The 19,317-nt window shown below is 35.8% G+C and overlaps 1 protein-coding gene across 3 annotated transcripts in view; it reads left to right on the top strand.

Annotated features, from left to right (window-relative positions):
- The window catches only part of LOC128987148 (nuclear factor NF-kappa-B p110 subunit), a 109,484-nt gene that overhangs the window by 73,664 nt on the left and 16,503 nt on the right, over positions 1 to 19,317 (top strand). For all 3 annotated transcript variants that reach the window (XM_054407878.1, XM_054407877.1, XM_054407876.1), the window contains exons 16-18: positions 7,134 to 7,330; positions 14,319 to 14,432; positions 19,098 to 19,202. In XM_054407878.1, coding sequence (XP_054263853.1) covers positions 7,134 to 7,330; positions 14,319 to 14,432; positions 19,098 to 19,202 — 416 coding nt within the window. The remainder of the gene's footprint in view (positions 1 to 7,133; positions 7,331 to 14,318; positions 14,433 to 19,097; positions 19,203 to 19,317) is intronic.

Here is a 19,317-nt window from a genome sequence, read left to right as displayed (position 1 = left end):
TGTAGCATCATCAGGTGGATAATACAAAAATGTACTTATCTTCAGGTTGTTAAAGATGTCTTGTCGCTTCATTCAAAGGTCGTCAATTTATAATAAATAAATAAACAAAACACGTACACAGACATAAATAGGAACATCTAGTGCTAAAAAATACTGAAATGTTAGGCCTACGGGACACGATGTGATCGGGCGGGAGCTATGTCTAGACTGCCGGTCAGGATCAACGTGGTCAATGATGACGTCGTGCCTGGATTTCCCGATCAGCTGATAGTTTCATTTACAACTAGCTCCAGTATCTTAATTGCAGTGTCGTATATGCAATTGGATTGGAACAAAATCCTGTTGTTGATCATGTTTTGGCTGTCAAATTTAACGGCCCTATAGATTTTGAATTCTTCCAATGTGTTTCTATTGAATCGGTCGTTTGATATAGGTGTAGGATTTTGTGGTTGAGAGAAACCAGGTGTTCTGTGAAGATCGAAGTTTGTGCATCTGTAGTCTTTTTCGGTAGATGTTCTTTAAACCTTTTACTAAAATAGATCCTAAAATGTCTGGCCTATGTAATACTTTGGACAATCACTACAATTGATTTGGTATACACCAGTTTTTTCAAAGATTGCTTTAGGTGTCTGGGGAGGTTTTTTTTTAACAAAGATCCAAGTTTATTATCAGTTTTGAATGAGACTGTAATTCTATTGTTATCCATTATGTTTTTAAATTTGGTGCTGAGGAATGAACCGTACTTCGCAGTAGGGGTGTGCAAGGCAGAAAAAAATGTTTGTTTTGAAGCAACGATTTGATTCAAAATATTTTCAATTTGAATCGATGTAACTCGATTCGAAGCAATACGGCTTTTTCATACTTGTCAATGGAGTGAAATAGCAATAGGCTAATTAAATTTACCACATTTGTTTAACGCACATTTTTGTTGATGTGGTATTAGGCCTATTCATACATATGACATATATAAACTTTAGGTGAAAAAATATTAATTTTCAATCATATATTAGAAGAACCTGTGTTGCTGGAAATGTCAGTGAGCTGCTTTACTTGCCAATTTCATAATTTTTACTTGCAGAATCATATTGTTAAGCATATTACCTATTTTATAATATTGATTTTACAAATAAAGATTTGTTTTTGTGTAAACAAATAAAAACCTTTGCAAGATTTAAACTTAAACTTTCAATAATTGGTTTACATTGATAAAATGAGAGGATAGAATCAGACCTACAAACTACAAGGTATACATAGCAGACCTACAAAAACACCAAATTTATCAGTCTAAAACCTCAATCTTACTAGTGTCAAGTACAAATTTTTCAGACTTGTGTTATTTTTAGAATGATTCTGGAGTGACTTTTGTTTGGCCATGTTTACAGTAGTAAAACATGTCTCACACTGCTTACACTTAACAAAACTTCTCTTCATTTGCAATTTAAAAAGAAAATTATAAAACAATTAAAGCAATATTTACAAGCAAAGAATTAATTATATAAGAACGCCTTCGAAAAGGAAACGCAACAACAACACGCTCCTGTATTGCGGGTATTGCATTGACTTTCTGCAGGCGTTTTTTGTATATGGATACTGACTCCCTCATGAATCGAATCGATTTTTGATCACCACTGAATTTTGATGCATCGCACACCCCTACTTTGCAGAAACATAGGTTTTCTTTTCTTTGGTTCCACGTCTAGTAGTCGGGAAAATCGGGAATTAGTATTGAATTTCAAAATGGTCTTGAAAATTCGGGATTTAGTCTTAAATTTGATTTCAAAGTTGGGAATTTTCATGATTTTGCCGCGATCGTCGTCTTGCGTTTACGTAACCGCGAAAGCTAATGATGATGATGTCTACACGGCCTCGGGAAATGTTCACGGTTTTGGCGCGATAGTGGACGACGACGATGACGTTTCCGAAACCGCGGGAGACGACGATGACCTTTCCGTGACTGCTGGGGACAACGATAACGTCACCGTGACCGCGGGAGAGGACGATAACGTTTCCGTGACCGCGGGAGATGACGTTGATGTTTACACGGGCGAGGGAAGTGTTCTCATGATTCTGCCACGATCGCGGAGGACGACGATGACGTTTCCGTGACCACGGGAGACGACGATGACGTTTCTGTGGCCGTGGAAGATGACGATGACATTTCCGTGACCGTGGGAGTCAATGATGATGTCTACACGGCCGCAAGAAATTTTCATTATTTTGTCGCTATCGTGGACAACGGTGATGACGTTTCCGTGACCGCGGGAGACGACGATGACATTTCGGCGACCGTGGGACATTTCGATGATGTTTACACGGCCGAGGGAAATGTTCTGAGGATTTTCCCGCGATCGCGGACTACGACGATAACAGTTCCGAATAACAGTTCCGTGACTGCGGGAGATGACGGTGATGTCTAAACAGCCGCGGGAAATGTTCATGATTTTGCCGCGATCGCGGACGACGACGATGATGTTTCCATGACCGCGGGAGATGACGATTACGTTTCCGTGACTGAGGGAGACGATGATGATATCTGCTCGGCCGCGGGAAATGTTCATGATTTTGTCGCGATCGCGGACGACGAGGATGACGTTTCCATGACCGCAGGTGATGACAATGACGTTTCCGTGACCGCGGGAGATGACGGTGATGTCTAAACAGCCGCAGGAAATGTTCATGATTTTGCCGCGCGGACGACGACGATCACGTTTCTGTAACCGCTGCAGTCAATGATGATGTCTAAACGTACGGTACGCGGAAGATTTCATGATAAAAAAACAACCAAAATTGCTAGTTAAAATTTTTTATTGCTGCATTATTTCTTTACTTAAAACCCCACATTATCATGCAGGGTGTATACCAACCGGGAAAACCGGGAGAACCGGGAAATAACCTTGAATTTGAAGGGACCTGGAAAAAACCGGGAAAAAGCCGGGATTTTTGGACCGAATCCGGGATTTTTATTTTAGCCCCGGTAGAAGATTGTAGTCGTAAAATGCGTCTTGTCGCGATTGCGGGCGACGACGATGACGTTTTCGTGACCGCGGGAGACGACGATGACGTTTCCGTGACCGCGGAAGACGACGATGACGTTTCCGTGACCGCAGGAGACGACGATGACGTTTCCGTGACCGCGGGAGACGACGATGACGTTTCCGTGACCGCGGGGTCAACGATGATGTATACACTGCCGCGGGAAATATTCATGATTTTGCCGAGATCGCGGACGACGGCGATGACATTTTCATATCTGCGAGAGGCAATGATGATGTCTACACGGCCGCGGAAGATTTTCGTAATTTGCCGTGACCGCAAAAGACGACGATGATGATTTCTACACGGCCGCGTGATATGCTCATGATTTTGCCGTGATTGCGGCCGACGACGATGACGTTTCCGTGACCGCGGGCTAAACGATGATGTATACACTGCCGCGGGAAATATTCATGATTTTACTGAGATCGCGGACGATGACGACGATGACGTTTCCGTGACCGCGGGAGACGACGATGATTATGTCTACGCGGCCGCAGTTGTTTATGATTTTGCCGAGATCGCGGTAGACGGCGATGACATTTTCGTATCTGCGAGAGGCAATGGTGATGTCTACACGGCCGCGGAAGATTTTTGTGATTTGCCGTGACCGCGAAAGACGACGATGATGATATCTACACGGCCGCGTGATATGCTCATGATTTTGCTGTGATTGCGGCCGACGACGATGACGTTTCCGTGACCGCGGGCTAAACGATGATGTATACACTGCCGCGGGAAATATTCATGATTTTACTGAGATCGCGGACGATGACGACGATGACGTTTCCGTGACTGCGGGAGGCTATGATGATGTCCACACGGCCGCGGAAGATATTCGTGATTTGCCGTGACCGCGAAAGACGACGATGATTTTGTCTACACGGCCGCAGATGTTCATGATTTAGCCGCGATCGCGGACAACGACAATGATGTTTACACTGCCGCGGGAAACATTCATGATTTTGTTGAGATCGCGCACGACAACGATGACGTTCCCGTGACCGCGGGAGTCAATGATGGTGTCTACACGGCCTCGGAACATTTTCGTTATTTTGCCGTGATCGCGGTCGATGACGATGACGTTTACGTGACCGTGGGAGTCAATGATGATGTCCACACGGCCGCGGAAGATTTTCGTGATTTTGCCACGATCGTGGATGACGATGATTACGTTTTCGTGATCGCGAGAGATGGCGATAATGTATACATACCGCGGGAGATGTCCAGGATTGTTCTATGGTAACGTAATACTGTGATGATGTTTATGTCACCGTGGGAAGCGACCACACGACCGCAGGAAATATTCAGGATTTAGCCGCCGTTGATAATGTGTTCATAAAAAATGAAGATAATATTAACGATTTTGCTGCTATCGAGAGAGACGATGTTTCCGTGGACTTAAGAAATGATGATAATGAAAATTATTACTATAATAAGGATTATTACTTTCTCAAATTAAGCTCACTGGACTTTGAAACAAATTTAATGCAAGTTTATATTGTATTCTTAGGCTGCAAGTCTTAAATTGATTATAGTTTAAGTGGAACCAAACAAATACGTGGGAACCTGGAAAAACTTCGAAAAACCTGGAAAAAACCTGGAAAAAACCTGGAATTTCACTTTAATAAAATAGTATACACCCTGTAATACTACTTTATGACAATAAACATACGTGGTGATCCAAAATCGATTCGATTCATGAGGGAGTCAGTATCCATATACAAAAAACGCCTGCAGAAAGTCAATGCAATCTTTCTTTGCCGATACATCGAACAGCAGCTTTTGAAAAGACACCATTCTATACAGGCAGCCGATTATTTAATAAACTACCTTCTCATATTCGCAATGAATCTTCTGCCAAAGCATTTAAAAGAAAACTTGTTAACTATCTAAGGAGCCATATGTTTTATTCAGTAGAGGATTTCATTTTATATAGTAATAGTGGTTTGTAAAATGGTTCATGTGGAGAGTTTGTTTTCTCATTATGTTTAAGTTACATTAATTTAGTTTTTAACATTTTTGTATCATATTTTTGACATGTCATCTACCATTGAGGAAACTCCTCTGTATATGGTGTAATTTGTGACAATTTACATGAATAAATGAATAAATGAATAAATGACAAAGACAGGGGTTGGTGTAGTATTATTTAGAAAATTTGGTTAAGCTATAAAAATTAATATCGGTATCAACAATCGAGAATCGATACATTTTGGTATCAATGCCCACTAAGTCTTGAAAAATCTGGAATTAGTCTTGAAAAGTCTGGAATTAGTCTTGAATTTTATGATGAAAATAAACTAGACACCCTGGTTCCAGTTTTTTTATGTTATTTTATACCCAGAAGAAATGGAAAGGTGGTGTCAACGCTTGCACTAACATTCATCTGCTCCATGTAACACATCTGTTTGCTGAGCGCTATGTCACAACTGATATTATTCACTGAAGAATGACGGATGTAATGCTTAGTAAACTGCGGTTGGGTGATAAGTAACTGTGGCGACGGAAGAGAAACCTAAGAAAGGATATGAGAACAAAGAGAAAAAATAGCAACATCGTTATTTTTATTACGAGTGTTTTATTATCTTTGAGTAGGCTATGATTAACACATTTATGACTTATCTAAAAGTTATTGTTACTAATCTAAAGTTATTGTTTTCAATAAACTTTTTTCAACTAAGGCAACACCAATGATATAGTTGATAATTATTATTGACATTGCTCTGTTGTGATGAAGCACTACGGTAGCCTATTGGCCTATCGCAAACAGTTGCTTACTCTCTACAGTAGAACCCCTTATATCCGGCCACCACGGGACCAAGCCCCTGGCCGGATAAACCAACCTACTATGAAAATGACAATTTATACCTAATAATAATAGGTAATCAATATATGCAATCAAAAGTATCATTTAATTCTGTTCTGGGATCATTTTTAGAAAAATAAACATGTTTGTAAAAAGAAAAAAAAATATTTGTAGGTTTAAGTCATTAAGTAATGAATGTACAAATATTATGATTCCAGGTAACAAACCCTATTAAATGGAGGTAAAAATGACAATAAATTGTACTTGAAGATAATTAGGACTTAAATGGTACATGCATTTCTACTCAACATTCTTATTTTGTGAAATACAAAAATTAATGTATTGTACTGTACTAACCCCACTTTGGAAATAATCAACCAACTGATCAGAGGTTAGGCCTTCTAGCTCAACTGAGTATAGTGACTCAGCAAATAAATGTATATACAAACAGATAAGTAAAGAGAACAATTTATTTTATGACTTGAGCGGTCACAAAGACTAGTGCTTGCATCTAAACGTCCGTAAGCTGTGAGAAAAACATTTTGATAATGGCTTCTTGAAGGGGCCGGATAAACAGAGGACCGGTAAAACCAAGGCCGGATATGAGGGGTTCTACTGTACTGTTTTTTTTGTTCTTTATGTGTTTGGCTAGATTCTGGGTGGGTTTTAGGTGGGTGGATTTTAGCTGTAATTTTAAACGTTACAGTTTGTATACTGAACCAATGTCAATAACTTGAAATGTCATGATTATGCAATATTGTATTGCGTTGTGTTGATACAAAATTAAAATTAAAAATTAAATTGACATTAATAGCCCTTTTAATTTACACACTATTACAGTGTTTTTATGGGTTTGTCATCTTTTTATACCATGTTGGATTAACCGTGGGTTTCACTATCCGTAGTCTCCCACCACCTTATTACCCCGGATAATAAAGGTTCTATTTTACAATGTCAATACTGAACTGTAAATAAGTAGCCTATGTGCTCCTTAATTGGGTTTAAAAGAGGTCAAATATACCTATATTGACCGATGCTAATTCTGAAACTCGACATGGTGAAATTTCTGCAAACCTAACCTCAATATAACGAAATCCTTGATATAACAAATATTCAGTTCGGTCTGTTCAGATTCGTTATACCAAGGTTGGACTGTATTTTAACAGTTGTTTCCCTTGAAAAATTTAAGTGATAACTTTGGGTGCAAGGACTTATATAGTAGTATTTTATAGTGAATAAATACAGGTTCATAATGTGAAGACCTTACGACCAATCTAACAATATATTTCAGGGCTTACAGCACTACACTTGTTGGTGATCAAAAGAAAATTTGACGCTATTTCAAGTATTCTCGTCAAAAATGAGACCGAGAGGTTCAACTCTGTAACGACTGTTCTCAACTTGCCTGAAAGAAAGCAAGGCAACACAGCTCTACATCTGGCTGTGCAGTACAAGTGCTTGGACATTGTGGGCCTTCTCCTCAACTTTGTAAGACAAACATAAAAATGTAAAACATTGTAGATTTATTACGGGGGCTTTAAATAAAATTAATTGCATTTGTACCAGTTGATATTAAACCTGCAGTGGTGCCGTTATTTTGTGGCTTCAACTGGTGATGTCGTTCTGTGAGATCAACTTTCACATAAATATTTTTTACGTAGATAAAATCAGTGTTGGGAAGTAGCGCGCTACAAGTAGCGACGCTACAGTAGCGCGCTACTTTTTTTGTAGCGTTAGCTGTAGCTATGCTACTTTTAAAATTTTGTAGCTTTAGCTGTAGCTAGCTACATTTTTAAAGTAGTTGTAGCGGAATTTTAGCTACTTTTCTCGCTACATTAACATTGTTTGAGATAGTGATTTTTATCATAACCTCAACCTTACGTGAAACAACCTCTTTCAAACTGAGATTTTCAAAAAAATTAGGCCTACTTTCTTGGCTTCATACAGCTGGTTGCAGCCGTTTCATTCCCTATTACAATGTTGTGTGGACATGGAGGCCATTAATTGAGTGTTATCCACATTTTTGGCTCTCATTTCCTTAATTTACTACTCTATGATTACTGTCAGATAAAATAAAATCGCTAGATACAGACGAGTACACGACGTTTAAACGTTACCGGTGACAAGAGAAGCTATTGAATGCTTGCAAGTGATTGACAGGGAAATTAGTAATCAATTTAGTTTCCTTATTATATCGATAGTGTTTCAACTTGGGTTTTAATGGAAACCAACACTAAACCTTAAAATAATGAGAAAGCTGGTCTATCAACCTTTGCTTCAGCTGTTGATTGTGGTTTATCATCACAAGCCCTTCCTTGGTTAGATTACGAAGATTTTTCAAAGGTTTACTAGCCTAAATTAATAAAGAGGAAATTACCTGATGAGATTTAAGATATGCCTAGACTACATGATAATTGTAACGAAAAAATCTCCATATAACATGAAAATTGCATTGAAAAAATAGCATAGTTTGCTCCTGCTAACAGCTCTTGTAATAGGACTATTCCTAGGCTATGCTATGGTTTAAGACGAATACAAAGTTCCAAGTTCAATTATTAGGAATATATCTGTTTAGTCCTTGCATGAACAAGCCTACTTGTTACATAGCCAAGTAGGCCTACATGTTATTTTTACTTTACAAATTTCAACATGTTTAAATTAAAAGCCGATTTCAGGATAAGTTGCTGAATACTGTTTTCTGTACCAATTAGGTTGAAGCACAATTTGCCCTATGCATAATGAGCATAAAGGACGATTTATTGACATTGAAAAGTGTTATTCATAGAATAAGTAACTTATCATTATGGTTAAAAGTTATGGCAATGTCGTTTTTAACATTAAAAAGTAAAGAAAGGCAATAAACTCCAATTTCAGTAGGCTAGGCTCTGTAACACAAAAAAGTATTTTTAAATAATCGTTTTACCCTTTTATGGTCTTAATTGTTGATATAAGACATCTATAAATGAATCTAGCCTATATTAAATAAATAAAATGAGCTTTTAAAATATAGTTTGGTTGTATGTCCTTTGAACTTAATGAAATTTACATATAAGATGCTTAAAAATAATGCAATATTTAAAAATAAGTACTAAATATGATGGGACACCCAACTATTTGGTACTGTTGTTGTAATGTTAGTTTTATAATGCCAACAAATTAAATACAATCTAGGAATAATTTGTTTTCCAAGTAATTGTTTTTTCTAGTGGGGCCTTGGTTAGATACAATACTGACATTTTTTGTTTAAATGTTTGTTCAATAAAAATGTTGTTGCAATTAATTTTACATTTACCTAATGTGCGTGGAATAAAAAGTAATGTATTTGGAAAAGTAGCTAAAATTGTAGCTGTAGCTACATTTCATTGTAGCTGATGTAGTTGTAGCTAGCTACTTTTTCGGAACTGTAGCTGTAGCTGTAGCTAAGCTACTTTTTTGGAAATGTAGCAGTAGTTGTAGCTAGCTACATTTTAAAAGTAGCTTCCCCAACACTGGATAAAATATTGAAATTGTGTTTTGAAAAAAAAATTGTGTACCGTACCTACTTATTTTTAGGTAATTAGTCAATATGCAAATATGCAAAGTCCCTATTTAAGTAACGTCGGTCTGTGGGGCCGTTTATTATTAAATGTTCCTAAAATTTGTAGTATAGTAATGTCAAACAATGAAAAAGGGTTTTCTAAGACGTAATCAATAATATATAGTAATGTAATACTATGTACAATGTATTTTGCCATTCGGGATAAATACATTTGCCAGAACCCATATGGTGACGTAGGTGTACCAGACCGCTCACACTTTTTGTAACGTCGATGCAGGGGACCATTGAAAGCTGCTGCACACTACAACTTAACTTCAAAATTCCACCTCAGCAGCTGAAGGTACACTAAAAGGAGGCATAACTCGAGCGGCAGCGAACACAACTTTTCGGGGAAATGGTTAACTACAACTGAACTTTGCGTCGGTCTTGGAGACCGTGCGTTACCACTGCAGGGTTAATAATGATAATCTGAAAACTCGTAATCCAATAAAAGTAGCAAGAGAATTTTGATCCAACCAACTAATAGTATATTTCATCACTAGGGTGTAGAGACTCTATTCGACCTGAGCTCAGGTTTCAAGACTGAGGTGAAGCCAAGGTCAGAAAATGAGTGAGAGTTGAAATGACACTTTTTGCCCGTGTGATGAACTTTATTTTTTGTCATATTGCACCATTATTTAAGCAAACTATGTTAGAAAACAACAATACATTTCATGTAAAGATAAACTCTCAAAACAACTTTTAACTCGTTTTCAATTTAGCTGATGCAAACAAGCAGCTGTTTAGTAAGTGATTCAGTTATTTTGACTATTACGATTGTGTGTACATTATAGCATCGATCTGTTAACAAAAATGGAACAATAATCTACAATCGATTAAAACGAGCGATACTAAATTTTGATTCATTCGATTGCTTACAATCAAAGTTTACAACTGTGTTAACAACAGCTGACCTTTACTCCTTAGAAAGTAAAAGAAATTTTTTAGGCCTGCAAGCTATTAAAAACGACTGTTTTTGCTGCAGTATGACGAATATTAACTTTTTTCTTTCTCCGGCCACAAGCATCTTAATGAATCCAAAAATTAAATAACATGGATTTATTATCGTTATTCTATAGAGTCAAAATTATGGAGTTTGTTGACAAAATGTTTTCTCTTTTTTTACTCTAGAATATATATATATTCCCACTGTCTCCAATTATATGATGTGTACAGTAATATTTTTTAGATGGTAGGCCTACAATACTGCAAATATTTCTGACAATACATAACCTTCATTATCTATGAAAATAATTATTGCCTTATGTAAAAAAATATTATTATAATTTTAATTTTAAGCTGATCACATTTACAGTTTTTATTTGAAAATCGAAATAATAGATGAGAAATAAACTGCTTAAATATATAGTATGGGGCTTGTCCAGAAAGTAAGTACTGTTTTATTCTATCGCCGGCACAGCGTTAATAACGATGTTACGCGCAAGCGCACTAGTCTCCTTGGTTCAAAGTCAAAGTCAAAACATTCTTTATTCATTATAGTTTCACATTACATGAACTTGAATAGAGTCATGAGCTAAATTCAAAATTGCTTACTGCTAATTAAATACATAAAAAGAGTACTAAAATTACTTTACTTTAACTTTTAACAAAATCATGACTTTAAGGATTACAGTATTTGGAATTCAAATTAAGTTAGGCCTAACTGTTTTTTACTAATACTAAAGAATTCTGTTACTGAGTAGCAGGGAGTTCTTAAAAAATATTCGTTTAAGAGCTGCTTGAATTTATTAAATTTGGTTTCTTTTCGGATGTGAGCTGGTATAGACTGGAGAAATTTTAGCCCTATGTAAGATGTCTTTTTAGTGTAAAATTCAAGATTATGCCGAGGTAGGTTAATTTTTAATCTGGTGTTATATACTAATTGTTCTGTTGAGCTGGATGATAGTTGGATCTGTTTTGCATAAATTATTGTTTCATAAATATAAAGACTATAAACTGTTAATATTTGTAATTCACGAAAGATGCTCTTGACTGGCTCTTTCTTTTTAGATTTTTCATCACCCTGATAGCTTTTTTCTGCTTAATTAGTACTTTATCTAAATTAGTTTTTGTTGTTGCCCCGTATAGAACAATTCCATATGAAATATGTGAATGAATTAATGAGAAATAAACAACTCTTAGAGTGTCTACACTGCATACTCTGAACATCTGTCGCAGAGCATGGATACCGGAAGATACCTTTTTAACCACATAATTCACATGGCCCTCCCAAGATAGATGTTTATCGATAATTAGACCAAGAAATTTTGTTTGCTTTACTTGGTTTATTCTTTCTGATTTTATGCAAATGTTTGGTTCAAAATTTTATCTACGTTGTTTAGTGGAAAATGATATAAAATTGGATTTTTCTGTGTTAATAAGCAGATTTTTTCGGTCAAGGAATTCTTTAGTGGATAAAAGACTCCCCTGAGAAAACGTTTCAATCTGTTCTTTTGATCTTCCCGGAACCAGCACATTACAATCATCAGCAAACAGACACATAGACCCGCCGTTTCCAGGAATTGCTCCTGGCATACCTCTAATATAGCAGAGAAAAAGTAGAGGCCCCAGGATCGATCCCTGCGGCACCCCATATTTCAGCGTCTGATGCTGAGATCTACATTTTTCAACGTACTTAGTGCTTGCATGCTCCACAACATAATCCAATTCAACAAATTGTTTTCTATTTTCTAGATATGATGTAAACCATGCAAGTTCTTTTCCATAGATTCCCATTTCTTTTAGTGAAGTCAACAATATACTATGTGACACGCTGTCAAATGCCCTACTAAGATCCAAAAAGATTCCTACAACATTTTCTCCTCTGTCAACAGCATTTATTATAGATTCTATGAATTCAATACCAGCTGTTATTGTTGATTTGCCCTGCCGAAAGCCATGTTGTTCTTTATCAAATAGTTGATTATTTTCCAGATATTTATAGACCTGAATGTAAACAATGCGTTCAAAAATTTTTGAAAAAAACAGGTAAGAGAGATATAGGGCGGTAACAGGAGGGATCAGTTTTATTACCTTTTTTAAAAATGGGAATAACTTTAGCCAATTTTAATTTTGATGGAAAGATTCCTGAAATAAGAGAAGAGTTTATGATATGTGTTAGTGGTTTCTGGATAATGTGTATTGATTTTTTAACTATGGTGATTGGAATTTCATCAAAACCTGCAGAGTACTTGTTTTCAAAGGAAAGGACCACTTTAGTGAGGTGTTCTTCTGTTATTGTGTGAAACTTAAATGACTTATCTGTAGGTAAAATATTTTTCTGGATATCTGTTTTTTGTGTAAGTGAAGGAGAAATGTGTGGCAATATAAGCTTTTCCACAGCTGATACAAAGAAATTATTAAAGTTGTTACTGACAGCTACTGGATGCTTAAGGAGTTTACCATTTTGCTCTATACATATCGGAATGTTGCTGGTAAAATCACTTTTTGAGTTAAGCTTTATTTCACTTTTAATTATGTTCCACGTTGCTTTAGTTTTATTAGAAGAGTGTTTTATTTTCTCATTATAAAATGTTTGTTTGGCTTGGTGTATTGATTCTTTTAGTTCCTTTTTCTTAACCTTTATCTTTTGATATGTGTCAAAATTTTGTCTTATCCTACCTAGCTTTTCCAGTTCATTTAACTCACTCCTTTTTTTAAATAACTCCTTTGAATTCCATTTGCATTTACTATATCCACCATCTGCACTTAAAACTTTGGGAAAATTAACATCAAAAATGTAACTAAAAATAGAAAAAAATGCATCATACTTTTTATCTACAGATGACTGGTAAACATCATACCAAGTCTCATTGCCTAAATCACTGAGGTTCATTGTTGAACAGCTGACGCAATAGCGGCAAAATTTAGTTGTGTTTACATTCGTTAGTGTACACCCAAAATGTTTGAAACAATTTCTGATCCCGTAGACTGTGAAGTGCGTTCTGTAATACGATTTTCGAACGCAAGGAACGTGAAGCCTGAAATTCATCGCCGACGTACAGAAGTTTTCGGAGAAAAAGTTATCAGTGATGGAATGTTAAGAAAATGGGTTCGGAAATTCAATGATGGGCGAACCAATGTTCATGACGAGGCTGGCAGCGGGCAATCATCTATTGTGAGTCAGGAATTGGTTAAAAAAGTGAATGAAAAAAATGTGTGAAAACACATGTTTCACAATAAGAATGCTTTCTGATGAATTTCCAAAACATTCTAAATCTCTTTGCATGATATTGTGGTTAATCACTTGAATTATCGCAAGATGCGTTCCTGCTGGGTTCCGAAAATGCTTACGGCAATGTTTCTCTTCAATGGCGGCATCTTTCTGTGAAGAGGGTATAGGAAAGCTGGTTCCTCTCTACGACAAACGTCTAAACAATTGTGGAAACTATGTAGAAAAATGGTTTAAGATGTAGAAATAAATTCTTTCTTGTAGAAATAAATTTTGTTAAAAAAATTATCTGTATGTTTTTTTTAAAAACGGTACTTACTTTCTGGATAAGCCTCGTATATCTTGCTACTAGAGGCTCATTTCATAGGGAACGCCCAGTATAAAAGAAAAAAGACCCTGACATAAAATATTTTTATGTTTATAATTTTCAAATTGTTGCAATATTTGTATCTTGACTAAAGAGAAGTGGATGTTACCTTAACCGGAACACATTTGCTTGGATTGTAAGGTATCATTCTAAGGAGGAAAATGTTTCATTTCTTGCATACATCAAATAGTTATAATGGGTACTTTTCCTATATTTTTCATAAATATAATAGTGTGGCCTAGGAGAGTTTTTTAGTTGCTTAGTTTTTTATAAATATTATTAGCACGTAAATAAAAGCAACATAACTGTAATATTTGTACTGAACTGTGTTGTTTGTATAAACTTTAATTCTTTCTTTCAGACGGAATGTGTCGATGTCAATGCGAAAAATTTTGAAGACAAAACACCTTTGGCCTATGTTTCATTTGACACAAGTGAGGATTTAAAAATTGAAGAACTACTGCTAAAGAATAAGGTAAATGTGCAATAAAAGTATTTGAGTATATCTTAGTTCAATGTTAAACCGGCTTAAATGGTGGTTTAAATGTATTTCTTATAATTTGACAATGTCATCCGTTTTGTAGCCATGCTATGTATAAACGTTTTGTGACAATGAAATTGGATTTGATTTGAAGGTCGGCACTTAAATTATTTATTCCTATCATGTTATTTGATACTGTGTTAACAATTATATACATAGAAATGTACGGTAACAAACAAAAAGTCATTAGGGTGTTTACAGTAAATTCAACCATTTAACTCAAAACAATTTATTTTTGGAATCATCTGTTTCAATTTACCAGTAAAATTATTAAGAACTAGCTGAACCCGCGGGCTTTGCCCCGTTTAACTTCTTAATTTTCAAGATTATCTCGTTCGCATGGCTCAATCACGTCCTGGTTGAAGTTTGTTTGCTACGCTCACTCACCTTTAGAATGGAGCTCGTTCGCTACGCTCACTCACCTTTAGGTTGAAGTTCGTTCGCTACGCTCACTCACCTTTTCGTTGCAAATTAGCTGTTGTCATAAATGTAAAAGAAATAATAGTGCTGCACCCTGTTGGTAATCCTTGTGTAACTTTAATGCTATTGAACATCATAGAACAGAACAAACTTGTTTAATTGAAACAGCTGTTAAGATTCAATAATTCCATTTCTCATAAGGTTAACATGGGAAACTCCAGAGCCACTGGGGCGGAGCCCGATAGGATTTTTGAAATAAGAATATGCCTATATGTTAATCGGGAATGTGAGCTATCATCATGCCAAATTTCAGCCCAATCCGACCAGTATTTTTCGCGTTCACTTGTCACAAACATACATCCATACATCCATCCATACATCCAAACTTTCTCATTTATAATATTAGTAGGATCTATATTATTAAAAGAATTCGTTGGATTTTTGTATTCTGCAAATCAACCCCTAAATATTTATTTTTATAGGCATATTGGGTATCAATTTAAAGCTCTTATTCACTAGATGTGCCTTTTGCGGGTTTGGATGATTTTCCATGAAAGCCCTTCGTCCTATAGGCTTTTAAAATTTCAGAGTTTGTGCTGAACTCTGTTGTCAATCATCTGAACTTTTTCAAGTTTACATTTGTTATTGTTTACATCAAAACAGATTACCATGATACAATGTTGTTTACATCCAAAAATGGGGTTATCCAGCTGTTGGTGATGTTTTAGCAAATTCAAGTAAAATATTGTAATGTTATTTGTATATAATGTAAAGAAGAAAATTACTACGTTAGATTTTGTTACAAAGTTATGTTCAAGGTTTGCTTAAAAAAATACAAGTCAGTGATAAGTTAAAAGTTAATGAATATCACCTAAAAAATAGATAATTTTCAACTTAACTCAGTGCAATAAATTATTGTAAATTAATTCAATTAATTACAGATTATGAAGTTACAAAGTTACGCTTGCTGCTAGTAGTTATAAAATCCATAGACTTAAGTAAATGTGTATACGTTTGTTGACAAGCTTAGGGAAGAAAATAATTTCAAGCTCAATGTTTACAATTTGGGCTACAATGGTTGTGACTAGTGATGGCTCAGTACTTCACGTCAACCGATGGTGAAATGTCGGTACCGATAATGGCGGAAAATTACCGATATTGCCGCGATCGTGCAAGACGACGATGACGTGTCCATGACCGCGGGAGATGATTTTGCTGCGATCGCTGATGACGTTACCACGATCCCGGGAGACGATGATGTCTAAATGGCCGCAAGAGATGTTCATGATCTTGCCGTGATTGCTATCGCGGACGATGACATTACTGCGATACTGGGAGACAATGATGTCGTCTACGTTTTCATGATTTTGCCGCGATCTTGGACGACGACGAAGACGTTTCTGTGATCCCGGGAGTTCATGATGTTGTCAACGAGGCCGCGGGAGATGTTCATGATTTTACCACAATCACGGTTTTACCACAATCGCGGAAGGCAATGACGTTTCCTTGACTGCGGGAGTCAATGATGATTTTTCCACAACTGCGATCACGGACAATTTCGTTACTGTTATACCGGGAGATGATGATGACGTCTACGTGTTCATGATTTTGCTGCGATCGCAGACGACAACGAAGACATTTCAATGACCGCGGTAGTTCATGATGATGTTTACATGGCCGCGGGAGACGTTCATGATCTTGCCGCGACCGTGAAAAACCGTGAAGATGTTTCAGTAATTGAAAAAAATGTTTAGGATTTTGCAGTAATCTCAGAATACGACGATTATCACGGTATTACTTTGAGTTTGGCCAGACTGGAAATATCAGGGTGGCACATCACTAAATAGTACCTGAAATACGGTAGTTATTAGACGTGATAAGAATGGTTTAGACATGGAAATTGGCTAGTTAGAAAGTTTCATTGCTGCATACATTTTTCACTTGAAAAACACTTTAGTAGCCTATCTCAAAAATACTTAATAGAAATACAAAAAGACAGGGGTTGTTGTAGTACAGTAGACTCCCTCTTATCCGGACACCTTTTAACTGTACATCGGTTTAACCGGACTACACTCGGCGGAAATGACATCTCTTTAACTGGACAATTTTTATCAGCACAATGGTTTAACAGGACTAGATGGGCAGGAAGTTGGCGATACTGAAACGACTGTTCTCGTGGGAAAGATTTGAGACGTGTGATCACGTGTCTAAATACAGTGCTCTCCTAAATTTAAGTTGAATATCACAGTAAACGGTCCGTTTTAAAGAGTTTTTGTGGACGTCGGTTTAACTGGATAACCCATTATCCGGACTGGCCTCGGTCCCGAGGAGTCCGGATAAGAGGGAGTCTACTGTATAACCAATCGATTCAGAAAACTTGGTAAAACTAATATAATTTTGGTATCACCAATTTCATCAAATATTTTTAACACTTCTGCTATATTAAATTTGATTTGAATGTGTTAAGTTATTTAGGTACGTTTTTTTTTTGTTAATAAGTTTTATTTTCTTAATCCCTAGAGTTTTGTACCAACCTATACTAATGCAAAGTACTGTAAAATTGAAATTTGGATATTTTGTTATAAAAACAAAAAATTAAGTAGCCTATCCTAAAAATTTAAAATTAGGTACGATGGTACCAGACCCAAGAATTGATTTTGGCTAGGAACCGGTACCGTCTTTTAAAAAGTGGTATCGACCCATCACTAGTTGTGACATATTAGACATGATCAATACAAAATGAATTGAGCATCTTTCTTGTCAGTCTAAAAATTATTATTATCTTCAATTAATTAATTATTTGTTTGTTCTAAGATAAATATATAAAAACAATCTGATCAAACCCTTTATTGTCATTGGGCATAACAGTCATGAAAAAAACATATATCATATATAAAACATATTACAGTAACAAAGCAGTCAAGACTTTTGGGATAAGCTTTTGGGTGTTTTTGGGATAAGTTAATATCACAAGACATTTAGAATGCAAAATTTAACTACCACAGAGTAAGATTCTTTTCTCGAAGTTGACATGAACACATAAAACATTAGTTTATCATCATCAATTTGTACAGTATGTTTTACCCAGACCTAGACCTAATTATTTAGGACAGCCAAATAAATAGTGCCTTACTCATACATCTTGAGGGTCATTACACAAGCCTTCTTGCTATAGCTCGTTGCAAAGTGAATATCTTAATTATTCTTGTTCATAGGCTTAAATATACGAAATCATAAGATATAAGATATTTAGAAATATAAGAAACATAAACATATTTACCTACGACCTTTTTTTTAAAGTAGCCGTTTCAGTTCAGTTCTTAGAATTGAAAAGTTTCTCATAGAAGCATTGTTTACTTTCATTACAGGATAGTTTTACTCATAACAATACGGGTAAGGGACCAATGAGGTTCAAGGATTGAGAGAGAAGTAGTAAAATTGTAATGATTTGAACACCTACTAATCATCTGTTCAGGTTCAGGCCAATTTAATTATTGAGTGGTGCAATTAGTGTTTGGTACAATGTTTCGTTGCATCACTGTTAGTGGAAATGAGAGGTTATAAACGAAAACCTAACCTCTCTTTCTCTTAGAAGTTATGAGTAGTGATAATTAGTATTTAAAACACTGCCGTAGGTAAAGTAGTGTACGCAACTCGCGTAAATAGTGTTAATGACACTCATAGAAGTTTTTAAGGCACTCGTCAAGGCTCGTACCTTAAATTTTCTACTCCTGTCGTTAACACTATCTTTACTCAATCGTTGCGTAAACTACTATTAAATCAACCAACAATAGACAAGGTACAAACAATCAATAAGATTCTTGGAACTTAACCAAGTTCTTGGAAATAATCAATCCTTGTATTCTCATAAAAACTTGAATACAGTAATTATTTGATACTACTGTGGTTCTTATCCACTCTCAGTTTTTTTTAAATAACTCTGTTGTTTTTTTTGTTTGTCTTAAATGCTCTCAAATGTACATCTTAGAATGGATTCAAGATCATAAAACGTAGGTGCAAAATTGACCAACAGGTCAATTAGTGATATGTTTGTCAAGAACTGAAATAAATGGCATATTACTATCACGTGCATATCATTGCGTTTTTTTTTATTTTTATTCAAACAATCATACTATGAGGTTGTAATAAAAAGATTAACTGTCAAATGTTGTGAAACAGGCAGACCCATTACTAGTACACCCAAAAATAAGCCAAAAGTCAGATGAGTTGAAGGAGGATGATTATGAAAACGCTCAAGATGAGGTGGAGATGGTTGACGATGTGGTAAGTTATAGATTTATATGCCTATATTATTATGAGAATATTTAAGTACTAATTGCTTCTTTACATATTTTTGTATAACTTATTTATCATTTTATAGATAGTAAAAATAAATTGT

This window comes from Macrosteles quadrilineatus, unplaced genomic scaffold, assembly GCF_028750875.1.
Source record: "Macrosteles quadrilineatus isolate MER2022 unplaced genomic scaffold, UCM_ALF_1.0 Scaffold_2__2_contigs__length_208266976, whole genome shotgun sequence".
NCBI classification, from domain to species: Eukaryota; Metazoa; Arthropoda; class Insecta; order Hemiptera; family Cicadellidae; genus Macrosteles; species Macrosteles quadrilineatus.
Note: the sequence above shows the minus strand (reverse complement) of the source record. Positions and strands in the feature narration are given on the sequence as shown.